General features: G+C 36.2%; 1 protein-coding gene across 10 annotated transcripts in view; it reads left to right on the top strand.

Moving 5' to 3' along the window:
• Positions 1–19379, top strand: part of COBLL1 (cordon-bleu WH2 repeat protein like 1) — a 196347-nt gene that overhangs the window by 161488 nt on the left and 15480 nt on the right. For 8 of the 10 annotated variants that reach the window (XM_053596894.1, XM_053596902.1, XM_053596893.1 and 5 more), the window contains 5 exons: positions 10764–10917; positions 11626–11688; positions 12858–12974; positions 15043–15277; positions 16300–16394. In XM_053596894.1, the coding sequence (XP_053452869.1) occupies positions 10764–10917; positions 11626–11688; positions 12858–12974; positions 15043–15277; positions 16300–16394 (664 nt within the window). The remainder of the gene's footprint in view (positions 1–10763; positions 10918–11625; positions 11689–12857; positions 12975–15042; positions 15278–16299; positions 16395–19379) is intronic. The other 2 variants (XM_053596899.1, XM_053596895.1) reach the window with 2 other exon arrangements.

Below are 19379 nucleotides of genomic sequence, written 5' to 3'. Positions count from 1 at the left end.
TTTCTAATACCAATATTCTTCCAGTTGCAGTTGGAATCACCTGTGGCCTCATCACTACCTAAACTACAGCAGATTTTAAGATCAAACTATTTTTTTTTAAAGCGCAAGATTATCTTTGATGTCTTTTTTTTCTCACTTTTAATTAGAGACCAGTACTTTGTCCAGTCTTTCTTCATAAGGTCTTTCATTCCTTATGCTAAGTTATTCCTAAAGAAATCTAGGGCAGTTACTCTTATTGTGACATTTATATTTTTTGTGGGGTTTTTTTTTGTTTGTTTGTTTTTTGTAGAGACAGAGTCTCATTGTACCACCCTCAGTAGAGTGCCGTGGCGTCACACGGCTCACAGCAACCTCCAGCTCTTGGGCTTACGTGATTCTCTTGCCTCAGCCTCCCGAGCAGCTGGGACTACAGGTGCCCACCACAACGCCCGGCTATTTTTTTGTTGCAGTTTGGCCGGGGCTGGGTTTGAACCCGCCACCCTCGGTATATGGGGCCGGCGCCCTACTCACTGAGCCACAGGCACCGCCCTTATATTTTTAATTATCACTTCCCAATACGGAAACTTTGGAGAGCTGTCTGTGATTTTGGGGGGCCTTCAAGTTACTCTACAAACTAACCACACTTTTACTTTTAAAAGTTAATTCCTCATCATTTTTAGGATGTTTCTAACTAAAGCCAGAAGACTTGATTCATTGTGGTTAATGCAAAATCTTGCTTCCTACCTTTTTGGAATGGAATGATCCCACCTACATCTTTCCAGAGATAATATATGTGTGTATAAGCCAATATTCATGGTACATACTATTTTTTGCTAGGTGTTCATATACTATATATATTGCAATACCTCACTTTTTGGAGCGGAATGATTTGATTTGGATATCCTTATCACTGTATAAAAGGCTTCCCCTTTTTAATGGTTGCATAATATTATGTTGATAGATATAATATGATTTATTTGCCTAATCCTCTAAAGATAAATTAGGGTTATATTATTGTTTAAGCTTTGTAGCTTTATTTAATTTTTGTGTTTTTCCTCTCCTCAGAGGACAGGAATTGTGTTCCCCAACAAAATTCTACAACATAGTTAGTGTTCAAGGGAATTGATAAGTAACTATTAACCACAGTTTTCATGTAGTATATATAATGAAAATGTCTGTCATATTTATATCATAATATTTTAGTATTTCATTTGTATATCTGGTTAATTTTCAGAAGTTCCTAGGTAACTTAAATATGTTTATATTTCCTTTTGTAGTTATAAAACCACATAATTTTAGGTGTATTTTTCTTAAGATTTTACAGAAAAGTCAGAATTTTGGTAAGGTTATGTTGAAAAGTTGAATCATCAATAATTAAAACATGCTACATATTACATAATGCATATAAATATATGTGACCTTTGAAATTGTTTATAACAAATTTAGAAATTCAGGAAATTCAACTAAATAATATAAATTTATAGGTGAATTTTAATTTATTGCTTGTTTTAAATTTAAAGTCAAAGGTAGTTATTATCACTAAAAATACATCCATTTTAACAATTTAGTTTTGAGTTTGAAATTTTAAAAAGTCACTATATTTAGTGATTGAAAGTACCAACATGTCAGGAAAAATCAAACTGGAAGGGAAAAAAAATATATAACCAAATCAGTTCTAGTTACATGAAGAAATTTTGGATAAAGTTTTATCCTGTGATTTTTTTTTTATTTGTTTAGGATGCAGCATAAACCACAAGGGTGCGCTGTTTAACAGAAGTATAGCTTTCTGATTTTTCTGTTTCTTCCCCTCAAAGCATCCTTTAATAAACCAAAAAGAAAATAATAGAAATAATTATATCATATTAGAAATAGAAAATGCTTATTTCATGTGGGCAAAGAGACCAAAAATATTAATGCATGGCAAAGTTATTTATAATTAGCAGTTTTATTCATTTTGAGCTTTTCCTTCATTTGGGTGTTTTTTTTAAGTAGCCACTGACACTGTGTTTGCTTTAGTCAAGGTTTACTGAGAAGTCAGTCTATCTACAGCTTGGAGAAAACTTTGTGAACTATACTATTTTACGATACTTGGCTGTCTACATTTGATTATTTGCCTCATTGCTCTAAGATGTTTCTCAATACTGACAATTTAAGGCATTTGGATAATGATTTTGAAGCTTACACTGAGAATACACATATTCAGTTCAAAGGCTGTTGATTTGCTGAGCTAATTTTGACTGCTGATTGTACCATTTCAAAAGAAGATTCAATAAACAGCCAAATTAGTGAAATAACTTAACCTTTTTAGGAATATTTCTGCATCTAACATTATTTTCTCCATCTAAAGAGTAAATTTTAAAAAATGAATATTTCACTATCATTGCTGTAGTATCCTTTTCAAGTTCCTAAATTTCTCTGTACTCTTTCATGTGATTTCAAGCCAATGTCACTTTCCCTATAATAGTGAATATGTGGTCTTCCATGAAAATGTTCATTCAGAAAAGAAAACTTCCTATTAGAAAATCTCTGGCAGTTTGCAGAGGGTACTTTTTGAACATTTTGTGACTATGATGCTGCCTAAGGATTTGAAATACTACTTGTGAAATAAGATATATAATAATCATCTCATTCTGTTATTCACATGAGCCATATTACATGCATTACGATATAAAATGTGTTGATACATAGTTCTTTACAATAAGATTATCATTTGTAAAGCAGGAAATCAGAAATGCAATGACATTGGCTTAAATTTGAAAGCTACTTAGAATTCTGGGATAAACTGCATTCACAAAGCCAGTTTCTGAACCATATCTGCAGACCATACCGTATCTGAAGAACACAATTAATAAAGTCAGTGGGGTCAAATGTCCTGATGTTATTGACAAATTATTCTCTTAAGCCTATTTTATATTTGAAAAAGTGTTAAAAAGAAGTTGTGGGTAATCTTAACCTATAGAATTCACACAATTTTTTGGAGAATTTTTCATTTGGTACATTTGGTGTGGCTTTGCTGCTTGGAATTGTGTATATATAACAGCAAGCAGCCTTTTCTCCTGGCTTCAATGGATCACGGTATATTCTTTCCTTTTTCTTTCTTTCTTTTTTAAAGACAGACTCAAGCTGTTGCCTCAGGCTAAAGGGTCCTGGGGTCAGCCTAACTCACAGCATCCACAAACTCATGGGCTAAAGTTATCCTTCTGGCTCAGCCTCTGGAATCGCTGGGACTACAGGCACCTGACACAATGCCTGGCTGATTTTTTTTTTCCTAATTTTAATAGAGACGGAGTCTCACTCTTATTCAGGCTGGTCTTGAACTCCTGAGATCAAGTGATTCTCCCACCTCTGCTTCCCAGAGTGTTATGATGACGGGTGGGTGTGAGCCCACACCTGGCCCATCATTTGCTTTAGAATATTTCTTTAGAATGCTGGTTGTGGTTTGGTCAGGAATAATCTTCATTGAACATTTGTTTTGGTCTCATTTTGCATTCTGCTGCAGACACTCAGATATTGAGAAATGGAAAGGTTTTGCCATCTAGCATTATGCAAGTGAAATTTGATACTCAGAGTGTTAGTTTTTTAACGACTGACTTAATTTTTAAAAAATATTTTACATTGTTCACCTTTTACTCAGTTTTATCATTATTATATAACATGGTTTACAAGCAGATAAGTTGATTTATGACCACATATTTTTGAAATAAACAGGTATATATTCTTATTTTACTTAATTACTCTGTTTAAAACACGTAGGATTAATATTAAGGTTGTATTTATGTAGTTGTAATCTTTAAGAAATGTATCTCTTTTTAGATTTTTATCCAGGTTATCACATAGCATTTTATTTTCCCCTTCGCTTTCCTCTTACATTTATTATATAGAAAGTGGACCATACACTTATTTCCACAATTGCTTAGGAACAGTGGTTACCATGGCATTTGCAGTTTGATATACGGAATACAGCTGTCTGTATTTCCAAAAATATGACTGGCTTCATTCAGTTAGGGAATGTATTAGTACGGTATAATATTTAATCTGCTTCCATTTTTAAGGCTATTCCAGATATAATACGTACTTTGTCATTGTAGTTTTCATCAGATTTTCAGAGAGTCATAATCACAATAACCAAAGCAGTGGTGATTGCTTACATAATGCTGATTAGTGTCCTGGACAGGGTTCTAAGAACACCATTCATTTAATCCTCATAAAAATCCTCTGAGCCATTGCTTTTTAGGTTTCCATCAGTTTTACCTCTGACCTAAAAATGAAAAACTATTTTTCATTATAACGTTGTTGAACTTTAAAGAAACATATTATTCAAAGAACAGTCAGCCTTTTGTGAAATTAATGTGGATTTCTCTTCTTTATCTATTAGTATGCATAATGTTGTACCTGTCTGAAATAGCATACTGAGTTATAATAATAAAATAGCATTAAAAATAATCAGTGTGAGGAGGCTTCCTTTACCAGTCCACGTAGTATGAGGTTTACTTAGCTTCTCTCTACCTCTGTGATATTTGAGAGCTCATGGGGATACTTGCTTCTCTGTGTTAACAGAGGCCAGGGCAGAGAGGAAGTGGGTCTCTTTTCCAGGAGTTACAGTGATAAGCTTATAAAGTCACTTGGATAATCCCTGCCTACCTCAAGTCCTTTTCTGGAGGAACTGTATTGGTCTCATTTTGTTCCCTTGATTGAAATTTCGCTCTCGTTTTGGCCCTAAACTCAGTTAACCTGTGGATGTTTTGTAATCTAGCCTGTCCCTAGAAACACCTCTCTCTACTCTCAATGTGAGAAGCATGGTTACCGCCATTACCTGTCTTTTAAACTTGATCCTGGGCTATGCTTTCTTCTGGTTCAGCCTGTCTTTTTTCATCCAAGATTACTTCTGAGGTAGGCCACCATCTTTGGACTTTTTGTTGTTGTTGTTGTTGTTGTTGCTTTACTTGTTGTAATTTGTTACACAGCAATTGATAACAAAACCCCTAAAACATGTGACCTGACAATCCACTTAACAAAGAAAATATCTAATTTATACATACAAATCTTCAATCTTGGTGCGCTTTTTGGATGCAGAGTTTGTGCAACCTTTCTAAAAGGTAATTTGATCCAGAGATTTAACTTGTAGGCATTCCTCCTAAGGAAAGAATCCAATAAGGGCACAATGATCTATGTGTGAAGATGTTTTCTGCAGAGTATATAAATTAGAGAAAATAGAGTCTGAATGGTCATCAGCATAGGACTGGTTAAATAAAATACACACACCCCTCCAATGACATTGTATGTATCTATTAGAAGGGATGCCTGGAAGATGTAAATCAAATTAGTTGCAATGTTTATCTCTGAAGTCTAGAATTATGTGTGATTTTCACTTTATGCTTTACATTTCTTTTGTCCTCCTTATCATGTGTTACTTTTATAAATTAAAAATATAAAGACATAATTGTTCATTTTATTTTGTTTTGTTTTAGGATTTTTAAATTTTTTTTTATTTTTGGACTTTTAATTTAAAAACTGTGATAAGCAAAGATGACACCTGGTTAAGACTTGGTTTTATGCTATCTCGATGTTTTAGAGTTGATAAAATGAAAGCACAGATTCCCTCAGGAGGAGTGAGGGAAAAGCCTTTCAGAGGCCAACGCAGGTTTTTAAACCCATGTTGGTTTTTCGCCCCCCTCCTGGTTTCCATGGAGAAGGGCTGGAAAGGAAGTCCATTGTGGTGAGGAAGCCCAGGGATAGACCTGGCTTCCGCTAATAGGTCTATTATGTTCTGTGTTGTTGTAATTTTTTCTTTTATCCTCTTTTTTCATCTTCATCAAACTTTGTGTGGCTTTGTTTTCTCCTCTGTTGAATAAGATTTTATAACTAAATTTCTCAAAGTCTCTTCCAACTCTAGTATTTTAAAGTTGTATTTTTTTTTTTTTTTATCTTTTAAAGTTGGCCTTTCACGGATTACGTACGTTAGCATGTGAACTTTTGGTTTTGATGAGTATTAGCCAGGTACTGGGATGCCTAGTCCTGGTGTTGCTCTTCTGAGGATTTCCGAAACCAAAAGGACCATAAGCAAAATATAACGTGGAAGAACTGACATTTTCCTTCCTGAACTCCATTTGTAACACAAAAGCCGACATAGAGGGGCATCGCTGAAAAGGCATAGGAGACTCGAAGTATGGTGAAGACAGAATCAGGTTAAGGAGTTTGTTAACCAGAGGATAAAAAAGTTACCTGATGAATAATGTTTTAAAGTAGATGATTTTGAGAGAAATATAGTGGTGAGCTTGGACACTCAGAATCCTCTGAAGGGCTTTAATTTTGATTAGTAATCAAAAAGGTGCCACCTCCTAGTGGTAGTGACATTTAGAACATCTGTAATTGAATCCAGCGTTAATCTCATTGCTCCTTTTCATAGTACTATTTCAGCAGTTTGATCGGAGCAGCGTTAAAATTGGCTGCACAAATGACAGCCCATGTAGTGTAGATTTTCAAGCTCCAGTCCCTGATACTACTGTCCTATTTCTCCCTTCTCTTTTGTAATTGTTTGTGACCCCATGTGGTCCCCCATCACTTTGATGCGATTTTCTTTTTTTTTAGACACCATCTTGCTTTGTTGCCTGAGTTAAAGTGTCAGGGCCTCAGCCTAGTTCACAGCAAACTCAAACTCCTGGGCTCAAATAATCCTTCCACCTCAGCCTCCCAGTGTGCTAGGAGTACAGGCATCAAAAATAAACTTGTCCTGCTCACATTTGATTAAAAAAAAAAAAACTTAACAACAAAGAAATTGATTTGTCTGCTTTCATCCAAAATAAGCCAAAGTGTGCACGTGTGCTTGCAGAAGCATGTTGTACCTATGTGTGTAGGAAGTATACACGTAAGCCACTCTGTACTCAAGACTTCTATGAGGTAACCTATGTTTGTTAGGATTTACAATGATTTTCTTTTTTTTTCTCATCTGTATCTGTATTGTTTGTATCTCATGCAAGATTATGCTAGTTATATCATCAAATCAACCCTGAAACTGTCATTTGAAAGCAGTAAGAAACTTACCTTCACAGATTTGCAAGTTCAATACTGGATACATCTATATTACGTTCATTATAGTATAATAATTATATGTATAATCTTGACACTTAATAAAATGTATTATTTAAGCTATAAAATTATTTTAAGATTCTTTCGTCAGGCTAAGGCAGGTAGATTACCTGAGCTCAGGAGTTCAAGACCAGCCTGAGCCAGAGTAAGACCTCATCTCTAAAAATAATCAGGTGTTGTGGCGAGCACCTGTAGTCCCAGCTACCCTGTTTCCCCGAGAATAAGACAGTGTCTTATTTTAAGGTGTGCTCCCAAAGATGCGCCAGGTCTTATTTTCAGAGGATGTCTTATCTTTCCTATAAGTAGGTCTTATTTTCAGAGGATGTCTTATTTTGGGGAAAACAGGGTACTTGAGAGGCTGAGGCAGGAGGATCACTTGAGCTGAGCAGTTTGAAGTTGCTGTGAGCTGTGATGCTACGGCACTTGGTTACTGAGGGGGACAAAGTGAAACTCTGTCCGGAAAAAAAAAATTCTTTCATCAGGAGTTAAGACTTAAAATTTGAACCTTAGATACATGCAAAGTTCAGTCACTGGCACACAATTCATAGTCAATTAGGTAAGCCTGATGTCAATTCTAAGATATTTTATACTATTTCATAGTATTAACTGCAAATGTCCAGGTTGAAAAAATATGATATGAGGCTGAGGCTTTCCTTTAAGGAAAAAAATAAGAAGGATTTCATGATGGGGGGAAATACAGGGGAGAAAAAAGGGGAGGATATTAAGACAGTTTCAAGGGATAATTTATATTTTCTCCACTAACCCCAGCATCCCTACCTGTGAAAATAGTATTATAAATAACCCCAAATCTATGTTTTAAGTGACTTTGTAAAATTTTTTTTTAAAAACCTTCTATTAGAAATATTTAACATTATTCAAGTTAAGCCATATTGTTTCTGTACCTTAAGTCCATTTATAATTTTTCTATTTATATATTTTCATTTAACTCTTATCCAGGATACATCGATTTCAATTATCTGTATCTTAACAGTTCAACTATGATTAAGTGATCTAATAACTATTACAGAGTTAGCATGAAGTAAACCTATTGAATGCCATTCAAGTCTATTTTCTTCAGCTAAATTTACTTTCATTTTGAATCAGTGAATTCTGATCAGGGTGTGAATTCTAGGGGATTAATTATCTGGCATGGTTTTCAACCTGACCTTGCCACTTTCACTAGTGTATTCTGTTTCTCCTTACAGTATTTCCCTTTCCACAGACCATAAAATTGGATGATGTGCATTCCTGGTAGAGGTTTGAGTTTTCATTAGTGGTAGGCAGACTTATCAGTGACGGCTAACTAACGTAAATAATTGACTATTTCTAATGATTAGCCAAAGCAGTTTCCCCCAGTAAGTAGAAAGCTCACTGTTTTCTCACTTTGTAAACATTTTTGACTTAAAAATAATTTAACCTCGACCTTTTTTTTTTTTTTTTATAATGTTATAATTTGACCAAAGGAAATTCCTCTTGTTGGTTAAAGCTGGAGACATTTATGAACTGTTTTTTAATTTTAATTCTTCACATTGAATTTCTTATGAAATATTTCAGATTTACACATCCATGTATTCATCACTAGGATTTAACAAACTAGTGTTAAATATTTAACTTTTATTAAAATCCTTTAAGGTATGATGACGCAACCTGGGTTGACATAGAGGGGGGGATTTTTAGACATGCAATGAATGTTTATGCGCTGGACTAAGCACCGGTTCCTGAGCACTGGGCACTATTGAGTTTTAAGGTTAATCCTTACTGGGACTGGTTTCAATAAGACTCCCACCCCCACTATCATTAGTATATGCAAGGGTAGTATATCATTCTTCATTTTCATTCACTCCACAAATACATAATGAGAAACTTCTGGGAGCCAAACGTTGTTCTGGAGATCTAGCAGTGAGAAAAATAGAAAGGGAAAAAGATCTCCACCCTCATAGTCAACCCTAGTGGAAGCAGATAATGAGCAAGGCAAGTAAATCAACTATCTAGTAATGCTAGAGAGCTATTAAATGCTGATCATAAAAATAAAACCAGGAAGGGAGCTAGGAAGTGTTGGGAGTCAAGAACTAGTTCATTGAAAAGATGAAGTTTGAATGACCTGAAGAAAATCATGGAGTAAGACTTAGAGTTATCAAAAGAAGGAACATTCCAGGCACATGGAACAGCAAGGATGGCTGCCCTGAAGTGAGAGCTCTCCTGACATGTTTCAGGAGCAATGAAAAGGCCTGTGTGGCTGAGCCCCTCCACAATCAAGGAAGGAGGTGGTCAGAGAGCTCGAGGAGCCAGGTAGTCGATGGCCTGATAAAGGAAACCATTAGTGGGTCTTTAACTGATGCATCCAAATTTGACTTACATTGTAACAGGATCCTTTTGCTGCTATGGTGAGAAAGGATCATAGGAAGCAATGTGGAAGCAGAGGGTCCAATTAGGAGCTTCTTGATGATGATTCAAGTCTAGCTAGATGTTCTGTAAGAAAGAAGCCAAAGGGGTGGACTCTGTGAGGTGGGAGAGAGGAGATGGGGGCACATGGAAAGGTGACCTGCTCTTTACTGAGACAGGGACTACAGTGAGAACAGGATTTTGAAGGGAGTGGTAAAGAGGGATTATCAGGATTCAGTTGTAGACATGCTAAATTAAAATAGCCTTAGACAGCAAGGGGTGATCAGAACAGAAGTCCAGGATAGAGATAAAAATTTAGAATTCATCAGCATATAAATAAGACTTAAAAACAAGAGAATAGATGAGATCACCAGGAGAGTGAGCAGAAATGGAAGACTGGAAGACTGAGCCAGGGCAATGTTTATCAATAGAGGGAAAAAAAGAAAACCAGACATGGAAAGCAATAGCTGGAGAGTAAGAAATGGGTATCCTGGAAGAAAAAGAAGACATTTTAGGAGGGTGGTCAATTGTGTTTAATGTTGCTAACAGGTCACATAAATGAGTTCTGAGAAGTGAGCAACTGATTTATTCATGGTCAAAGTCATGATGACTTTGATTGATGACTTTAATGGATCAAAGGCTGAAAAAAAATTAACTGGAAGGGTTCAAGTAGGAAAAAGAAATTCGAGACACAAACTGTGAACAACTATTACAAATGGTTTTGTTGTAAAGAGAAAGAACAAAGATGATGGGCCAATAGGCCAGAAGGCACTGGTTAGTGTGGGGAGGCAGGATTGCCTTAGAGTCCGCTGACAGTCACCTGCTGTGTGTGAGAGCAGTAGCTGTTGGTGATTGTTGAGTTCAAAGGACTGTGCCTTGGGTAGATGTGTGGATTTTTGCAATGTTTTTCACTGATGCGTTGGTGCTAAAAAGAGAGATTCACCAAGCCAGCTGCTAATGTGCCAATAATGTTTTATTTTATATCCAATAATTTTTCCAGATTTTTCTTTAAAAGTTAGTTTTTAACTATTTTGCTTATGAGTTCTCTACATTACAGCTAGTTGTTTGCACATGAGTCTCCCATCCTAGCCTGTTTCTTGAGAGAGTCTATATGATTTTTCTTTAAATATCCATCTCATAGGCCAGCTCTTACATGTAGCAAATGTTCCATAAATGGTTTTAATGAGTGACTATTATGCTCCATTTTGGTATGTGATGTATTTGACATAAAGTTCAATGTCTCCCTAAAGTTTTCTTTTAATTTCTAAATATAGGGTTGTGTTTGGTGGTTTTTTTTTTTTTTTTTTTTCCCATAGAGCCCCCATGGAGCAGGCATGGTGAGAACAGGCTCATTGCAGCTCAAGGGCACATCTGCAGGGAATTCGTCTTTGAGAAGGACAAAGCGGAAAGCACCTTCCCCACCCTCTAAACTCCCCCCACATCAGAGTGAGGAAAGCGGTCCTGTGATGGGTAATGTTGCTTTTCCCGTTGAATTTGTGTTGTGGTGTTTTTGTTGAATACAGACAGTAGAAATGATACAGATTATAAGTCATAACTTTTTAATTTTGTAATAACAGAATAATATACATACCTAGGTTTTTAAAATAATCCCGTATGGCTCAGCGCTTGTGGCTCAAGTGGCTAAGGTGCTAGCCACATACACCAGAGCTGGCAGGTTCAAATCCAGCCCGGACCTGCCAAACAACAATGACAACTACAACCAAAAAATAGCTGGGTGTTGTGGTGGGCGCCTGTGGTCCCAGTTACTTGGGAGGCTGAGGCAAGAGAATCGCTTAAGCCCAGGAGTTGGAGCTGTGAGCTGTGATGCACCAGCACTCTACCCAGGGTGACAGCTTGAGGCCCTGTCTCAAAAATAATAATAATAATAATCCCATTGTCTCAGATGCCTTTTGAAAATATGCAAAATAACAAAACAGCAAAATTGTACAGGTCCATTATTCTGAATTTATTCAGAAAGATCTTGCCATTTCAGGATTGACTACCCATAGGAAGAGGAATCAAAGTGTATTTAAGTTGTTTCACAGCTGGATAGTAAAATGGCTTCTAGCAAGCTTAGAGCTCATTTCCTTCTGTACTATAAAAATAAGTCCGACTGTTAAGGAATTGACTCATTTGCCAATGTGGCTTTGTAAGTTCTATCATTTCTTTCTTTGTAAGTAGATGGAATTTCTCCGGACAGTGTTTCAGAAGCAAACTCTGCTGAGGGGCTACCCAGCCCAGGTATGGCACCTTTATTCCATGTTACATGATCACTAAAAGAGAACCTTCCTGATACTTGAGAAATAAGTTCAATTGTAATACTCTGTTTATGAAAGCGATACAAGTTCTTTGGCCCCATCTCCCAGTTCTCTCCTTTCTCTCTCTACCAGGACTAGACGATGAAACTGGCAGTGAGCAAAGTTTTCGTTCTGGAATTACACCTTGAATACTTTCCCTGTTTGGTCCCCCGTTTTCCTTATGCAATATCAGGTTAACATTTATTAACCTCCTTCCCAAGAGTAATGACGCATCCTAGTGAGGAATGCACCTTTCTTCTGCATGTGCAGAAGGAAACTTACATGGAGGTGTAAGCATAGCTTCTTTATGTAACTGTTCTAGATATTAATTCAACATAAGAACTATCCTACTCTTAATGAGAAAAGTTTGTTACTATGAAAATATTTTCTATTGCAGTGTCTGGCTCTTGATTGAAATTCCAGTAAATATAAAATAATTCTACGTAATACTTTAGCCAAGGTTCTCGATAGCTATTTAGTAACGGTTATAAGAGTGAGTATGATAAAATTTCTTAATCTTTAGACTTAAGGTTAGACATAAATGAGTGTTATAGACTAGTGATATCATACCAAAATAGAATATGGTTATGCTAGTACTTTTGCTTGGGATAATTTGATAAGGATGAAAATTGCTTACTATGGCTCTACCTAATTTTTGTAATTAATATTCACAAATATAGGGCACATTTAGAAGCACTCAAATGCTCTTTGAATCTTTCATCTTTACATGATATTTTAGGGATGTGGAATTTGAACATACCTTACACATAGAAGACTTCTTCACTCTTCTGTGATGGAAATATTACTGTTAGATAAAGAGGAATGATTTCAATGACATCCTTTTGTTCCACGAAGAAATTTACTGACTAATGTTAGCAACTACAGCTATATAGTAAAATTAGAAGATTCTGAAGTGTTAGGAAAAGGTGTGCGTGCCGTTGAAGCACTGCTTAATACCTGTTCCCCTCTCATTTTCCATCCTACCTCTTCTCATCTAACACAGGCATAATAGTGAGCTAACAAATCCGATTTCTTCCCAAGTGCTTTGTGCTCTCTTCTTGCCTTAACTCTGTTGTTTAAGTGCCATTTCCACAGATTCTCCTTCTTTGACAGAAGCCTCCCTTGGCTCTGGGCTCCTCGGTGAAGAATGCTCCACCCCCAAACTGACAGAGGAAAGCTCTTTCTCTGAGTGTCCTGGAACACCTGAGGCAGCAGTAGCATCAGTGACATGTAGGTGGTTGCCTTTCCTGGCTGGTGTTTTGTGTCACACAGATTAAGATGTCATCCAGTGTAGATTTGGTTACTTTTTGAAATCTTGTATAAAAATGTTTCATAAAGAAATAGGAGTTTCTCCTTTTCACTTGAAATTTGATTCAGATTTGGAGTTTGCTGTTTTCCCTAACCATATAGATGACTGTGACAGAGTCTGATATTTCAGTGGTTCTGAAAGATTTTAGTTTTTGTTCTATTTGGCTTTCAACTGTTTTTTTTTTTTTTGGGGGGGGGGCTGGGGGGTGGCTTGGTACCCATAGCACATACATCGAGGCTGGTGGGTTCAAACCTAGCCTGGGCCAGCTAAACAACAATGACAACTGCAACAAAAAATAGCCAGGCATTGTGGCAGACACCTGTAGTCCCAGCTACTTGGGAGGCTGAGGCAAGAGAATTGCTGAAGCCCAAGAGTTTGACGTTGCTGTGAGCTGTGATGCAACAGCACCCTACCCAGGGCAACATAGTAAGACTCTGTCTCCAAAAAAAAAAAAAAAAAACTTTTGGGGGGAACTGATCTTTATTATTTTCAATGTATAACTATATAATATGTATGTAAAAGAACATTTACATATATATTCTTTATTGAACTACTCCTTTGTTACCTATGCATGGCTTTTTAAAATATAATAGTGTTTTTAATATTGTGGGGTTTTTTTAGAGGTTGAGTCTCTCTCTGTCACCCTGGGCAGACAGCACTGGCACCATCATAGCTCAGTGCAACCTCAAACTCCTGGGCTAATGCAGTCCTCTTCCTCAGCCTCTCAAGTAGCTGGGACTACAAGCATGCACCACAATACGCAGCTAATTTTTCTATTTTTAGTAAAGACAGGGTCTTACTCTTGCTTAGGCTGGTCTTGAACGCCTGACCTCAAGTAATCCTCCCATCTCCCGGAGTGCTAGGATTACAGATATGATCCACTGCACCCAGCCTCAGTAATCTTATTTTAAAATTATTGGAATTATTTTCTTTTGAGAAGACAAAGCTTTATATTTATGTAATACTTAAATTTGATCAAAATTTTGCCCAATTTTTTCTTGACTCAGAAAGAATCTTTATCACCTCAAACCAGTTGTTTGAAATTAGTTTACAATTATACTATCCCACATTATTTGTCTCATTCTCTGGTATTTTCTCAAACAAAACCAGAGTTCTTGCACATACAAAAGCCTGCATGTGAGATGTCATAGTGTTTTTGTTCATAATTTTCAAAATTGGTAAACAACGCAAATGTCCCTATAGTGAGGGATGGTAAACGCACTGATTTATTCTTAGCCGTAAAAGGAGCGAATAACTGATCCGTGCTACTGCACGACTGAATCTTGAATGTGTGATGTTAAATGCAGAAGCCAGACTCCAAGGTCTAGATGTTGTATGATTTCATTCATATGACATTCTTGCAAAAGGCAAAACTGTACAGATAACGGTTGTTAAAGGCTGATTCCTGTTAGCAGCAGGAATTGATTACCAAGAAGCATGGAAGAATTTAGGGGGTTGACAGAATTCTTCTATATCTTGATCATGGTGGGGGTTATGCAACTGTCAAAATTCAAAGAACTATGTTCCCAAAATGCTAAAGTTTACTCAACACAAATTGTACCTCATTTTCAAAAGGTGAGGGAAAAAAAAAAAAAAAACCCACACAGCTCTAGCAGCAACTACGATAGTGTTTGACACAGCGAGTATTTTTTGAATGAATGAATAAGAAGAAAAAGTAGTACGGTACAATAGATTCAATTTAATACAATTCTCTTTTAACAAAGAATAGTATTTGTCTGGCAATTTTGCCATTTTGGTGAACCCTAGGAAAGATATATCAGTTAATTCCAGACATCCTTGTGAAATTTTAAGCTTTTAATAACTTTCCAAGTAAAATGCTGTAGATTTACCATACATACAATGCATTTTCTGAAGTTCTGTGTAAAAGAATCTAGCTAATTATTATTTTAGAAGTTTCTTTCTTGCCAGGATTGCATAGGAAGAATGAGACAAATTAATATCTAGGATTGTATCTGCATTTCTTTGTAGCTAGAATAAATTCTGATTATGGCCTTGAAGAGATAGATGAAAAGGAAGAACTGAGTGAAGTACCCAAAGATGAGGCTGAAAATATGTCTCTGAAGTCACAAGATATTTCGTCTGTATCTACTGATATAATAGATGCACTAAAAAATGACCCTGACTCAGCCCTTGGCAATGAGAGTGCAAAGTCCTCACAAAACTCCAAGGAAGAGAAACATGAAACTCGATGCACAGATGGACAGTAAGTAGTCTGGGTGCCAGAGGTGGTCGTTTGTTTAATTAATACTAATCTTCTGAAATATAGATCTAATATTTTAAACACAAATACAGTGTTTATACCCCAACCCTTTTACCGTCATGATAAAATTATTAATAAAATACCTAATTTCACCTAATTATGTTTAAAAAAAGTCAAATTCAACAGTTCTACTGTCCCTATGCCAGATAAACCGGAACAGGGAGTTAATTTGTATGACTCAAAAGTTAAAGTTTATGTGTCTGTTTTGCCTATTACCTATATGAACTAAGTGTAACATTTAATTTTCAATTTTCATCACATACTCCTGAAGGATTTTCACTAACTGGTGTATGAAAACAATTCCACACTTGGTCTTAGCCAAAAGGCCAAGAAGCTATGCAGACAATTCTGTATATTAAAGTATGATGAATCACCAGTATTGTTTTTGCAGTCAACTTTATAATCCGGTCAACTTTCCACTTGATACTAAGAATGGAAATCTGTAGTGTAGTCTACTTGTATTATGTTTGAGATGCAACAGCCTGAATAAAGGTGAAATCCACCAAGCAAAATAAACTATCTTCATGAGATGTTTACTATAATTAGCGTGGGATGGTCGCCAAATTGAACTGTACTATCACCATGAAAAATATCAGTGAGATCAGTCCACATTCTGACTTGCCAGATGCAAAACTTAAATGTTTCCTTTAATTTCCTTCAAAAGACAAATAACTTTAAAAGAACAAATAACTGAACAAAGATACTTTTGGAAAGATGTCCATTTTACCAAGCTGCTTACATTTTTCTTTATAATAGGACCACCGTACAAAAGCTAATGTTTCATAGCAGCATTTCCTCTCAGCTGTATTTTTTTTTTTTTTTTTTTTTTGCTATTAGGTTTCCAGAATTTGGCAGAAAAAGATGATTATTTTAGTCCATCTGTCTTTGTAAATTATTGCCTGTTTTCTAATTGTGTGTGTGTTTGAACAGTATCAATGTATAACATACAATATCATATCTTTCAGAGGACCACCCAGCGTAGTGTATGATACAAGCAATAAAGAGTTGGCAGTTGGTAGTATAAGTAATTCAAAGTCTTTGGACCAAAACCAAGAGAATGGTAAGTTATATCAACCACTAATAGCTAACACTTTCATAATACTATTATGTGCCAAGGACTGTTCTTAACACTTTATATGTATTAACTTATGTAATCTCATATATTGACCTGCTTTATGAGTATTATGGGGTATTATCAATTTTAGTCCCAATTAACAATGATTGTACTGCAGAAATGTTAAATAACAGCTGAGGTCCCGCAACTAGGAACTGTTGGACCTAATTCAGTCAATATTAGAAAAAAAAAATCTTTATCAATGTCGCTCTGAAGGATGCTCCACTATGTATACTACTTCTGTTTTTATGATATCTTAGCGATTATCTAATTCAGATTTGGGATCTTAAAAATGCATTCTCTGTTGATCTATCTGTGGTCTATTTCTCTTTTTCTTGTCTGACTCCCTAGTCCATGCCTGTTTTACTTCATATTCAAGTTGCTACATTTTTTTTTTTTTTTGAGACAGAGCCTCAATCTGTCACCCTGGGTAGAGTGCCGTGGCATCATAGCCCACAGCAACCTCCAACTCCTGAGCTTAAGCTATTCTCTTGCCTCAGCCTCCCAAGTAGCTGGGACTACAGGTGTGCACCACAACACCTGGCTATTTTTTGGTTGCAGCCATCATTATTGTTTGGCAGGCCAGGGCTGGATTCGAACCCTCCAGCTCAGGTGTATGTAGCTGGTGCCGTAGCCACTTGAGCCACAGGTGCCGAGCCATCAAGTTGCTGACAAAACTTATCTGTGTAATTTTTAAGGCCCAGACCATCTAATTATGTAACCTATCCACCACTATGTCCCAATTCCTATCCCCAAATCAAAACATTTTTCTTCTTATGATACAATTCATTCAGTTTTACCATTAGACCTATGTTATCTCTTTGCATGGAAAAAAATTTTCCATCTGCTTTGCCTATTCAATTTCTATTCAAATCCTAACATTTCTTTTTTTTTTTTAACTCCATTATTAGAAGCCATGCAATCCTGTATTTCTGACTGCTCAACTGAATTGGACAGTCTTGGATCAGAGAAACTTCAGGGCTTTGTTTGAATTCCCTATAGCACCTAAAAGAATACTGAGATATTCTTTTTTTTTTTTTAATATTAAATCATAGCTGTGTACATCAATGCGATCTTGGGGCACCTTATACTGGTTTTATAAACAGTTTGACACATTTTCATCACACTGGTTAACATAGCCTTCCTGGCATTTTCTTAGTTATTGTGTTAAGACACCTTATATTCTACATTTACTAAGTTTCACACGTACCCTTGTAAGATGCATTGCAGGTGTAGTCCCACCAATCACCCTCCCTTTACCCATCCTCTCCCCTCCCTCCCTCCCCATCCCACTTCCCCATATTCTTAGGTTATAACTGGGTTATAGCTTTCATATGAAAGCCATAAATTAGTTTCATAGTAGGGCTGAGTACATTGGATACTTTTTCTTCCATTCTTGAAATACTTTACTAAGAAGAATATGTTCCAGCTCCATCCATGTAAACATGAAAGAGGTAAAGTCTCCATCTTTCTTTAAGGCTGCATAATATTCCATGGTGTACATATACCACAATTTATTAATCCATTCGTGGATTGATGGGCACTTGGGCTTTTTCCATGACTTAGCAATTATGAATTGAGCTACAATAAACATTCTGGTACAAATATCTTTATTATGATGTGATTTTTGGTCTTCTGGGTATATGCCTAGTAGAGAAGTTATAGGATTGAATGGCAGATCTATTTTTAGATGTCTAAGTGTTCTCCAAACATCTTTCCAAAAGGAATTTATTAATTTGCATTCCCACCAGCAGTGTAGAAGTGTTCCCTTTTCTCCACATCAGCGCCAACATCTCTGGTCTTGGGATTTTGTGATATGGACTAATCTTACTGGAGTTAGATGATATCTCAAAGTAGTTTTGATTTGCATTTCTCTGATGATTAAAGATGATGAGCATTTTTTCATATGTCTGGTAGGCCGTGCACCTGTCTTGTTCAGAGAAGTTTCTCTTCAAGTCCCTTGCCCAGCCTGTGATGGGGTCACTTGTTCTTTTTTTGCTTATACGTTTGAGTTCTCTGTGGATTCTGGTTATTGAACCTTTGTCAGAGACATAACCTGCAAATATCTTCTCCCATTCTGAGTGCTGTCTGCTTGCTTTACTTACTGTGTTCTTGGCTGTGCAGGAGCTTTTTAGTTTGATCAGGTCCCAGTAGTGTATTTTTGAAGCTGCTTCAATTGCCCAGGGGGTCCTCCTCATAAAATACTCACCCAGGCCAATTCCTTTAGGGGTATTCCCTGTACGAGAGTATTCCCCTCTTCTAGCTGGCAACCTGTAGAAGACTGAAACTGGACTCACACCTTTCACCATTAACTAAGATAGACTCTCAATGGATTAACAATTTAAACTTAAGACGTGAAACTATAAAAATACTAGAAGAGATATTCCTAAAATATACACTTAGGATGGAATTTCAGAAAATACAATCCTATACAAGTTGAATGTTCAAGGAATACACAGTGGTATTTTAAGGTGATAAGGAAATGGCTTATGAATTCTCATAGTCCTATCTACTATGTTAATATAAAAAACTTGGTTAAGATTCCCGGGAAACATAGGAATATAATATTCATATTTGGATAAGTCATGGACAATCCCCAAATTTTATATGTGTGTGATATGTGTTTGTTGACTTACTGTGTAGGCCTATGATTCATTTTCCCACACGGTCCAAACCATTGTGAGTTACCATATCGTACTGAGAAGGTCTAAAAGTAAATTTCCCTATTTTTTCCTCTTGATTTAGTTTTTCACATACTATGATGGCATGATGGCAATAGCATCATAGAAATCATGGTTTATTTATTTCCTGTTGAGAAATCATGATTTAAAATCTACTCTTTCTCCTTAAAATAATAGTCAAATTGAGTGGGTTTTGTTAAGATTTTGACACCAGGTTAATGCCTGAATCACAGATACCTTTATGTAATAT

This window comes from Nycticebus coucang, chromosome 7 (assembly GCF_027406575.1).
Source record: "Nycticebus coucang isolate mNycCou1 chromosome 7, mNycCou1.pri, whole genome shotgun sequence".
Lineage (NCBI taxonomy): Eukaryota > Metazoa > Chordata > Mammalia > Primates > Lorisidae > Nycticebus > Nycticebus coucang.
This window is presented reverse-complemented; position numbering and strand designations above follow the sequence as displayed.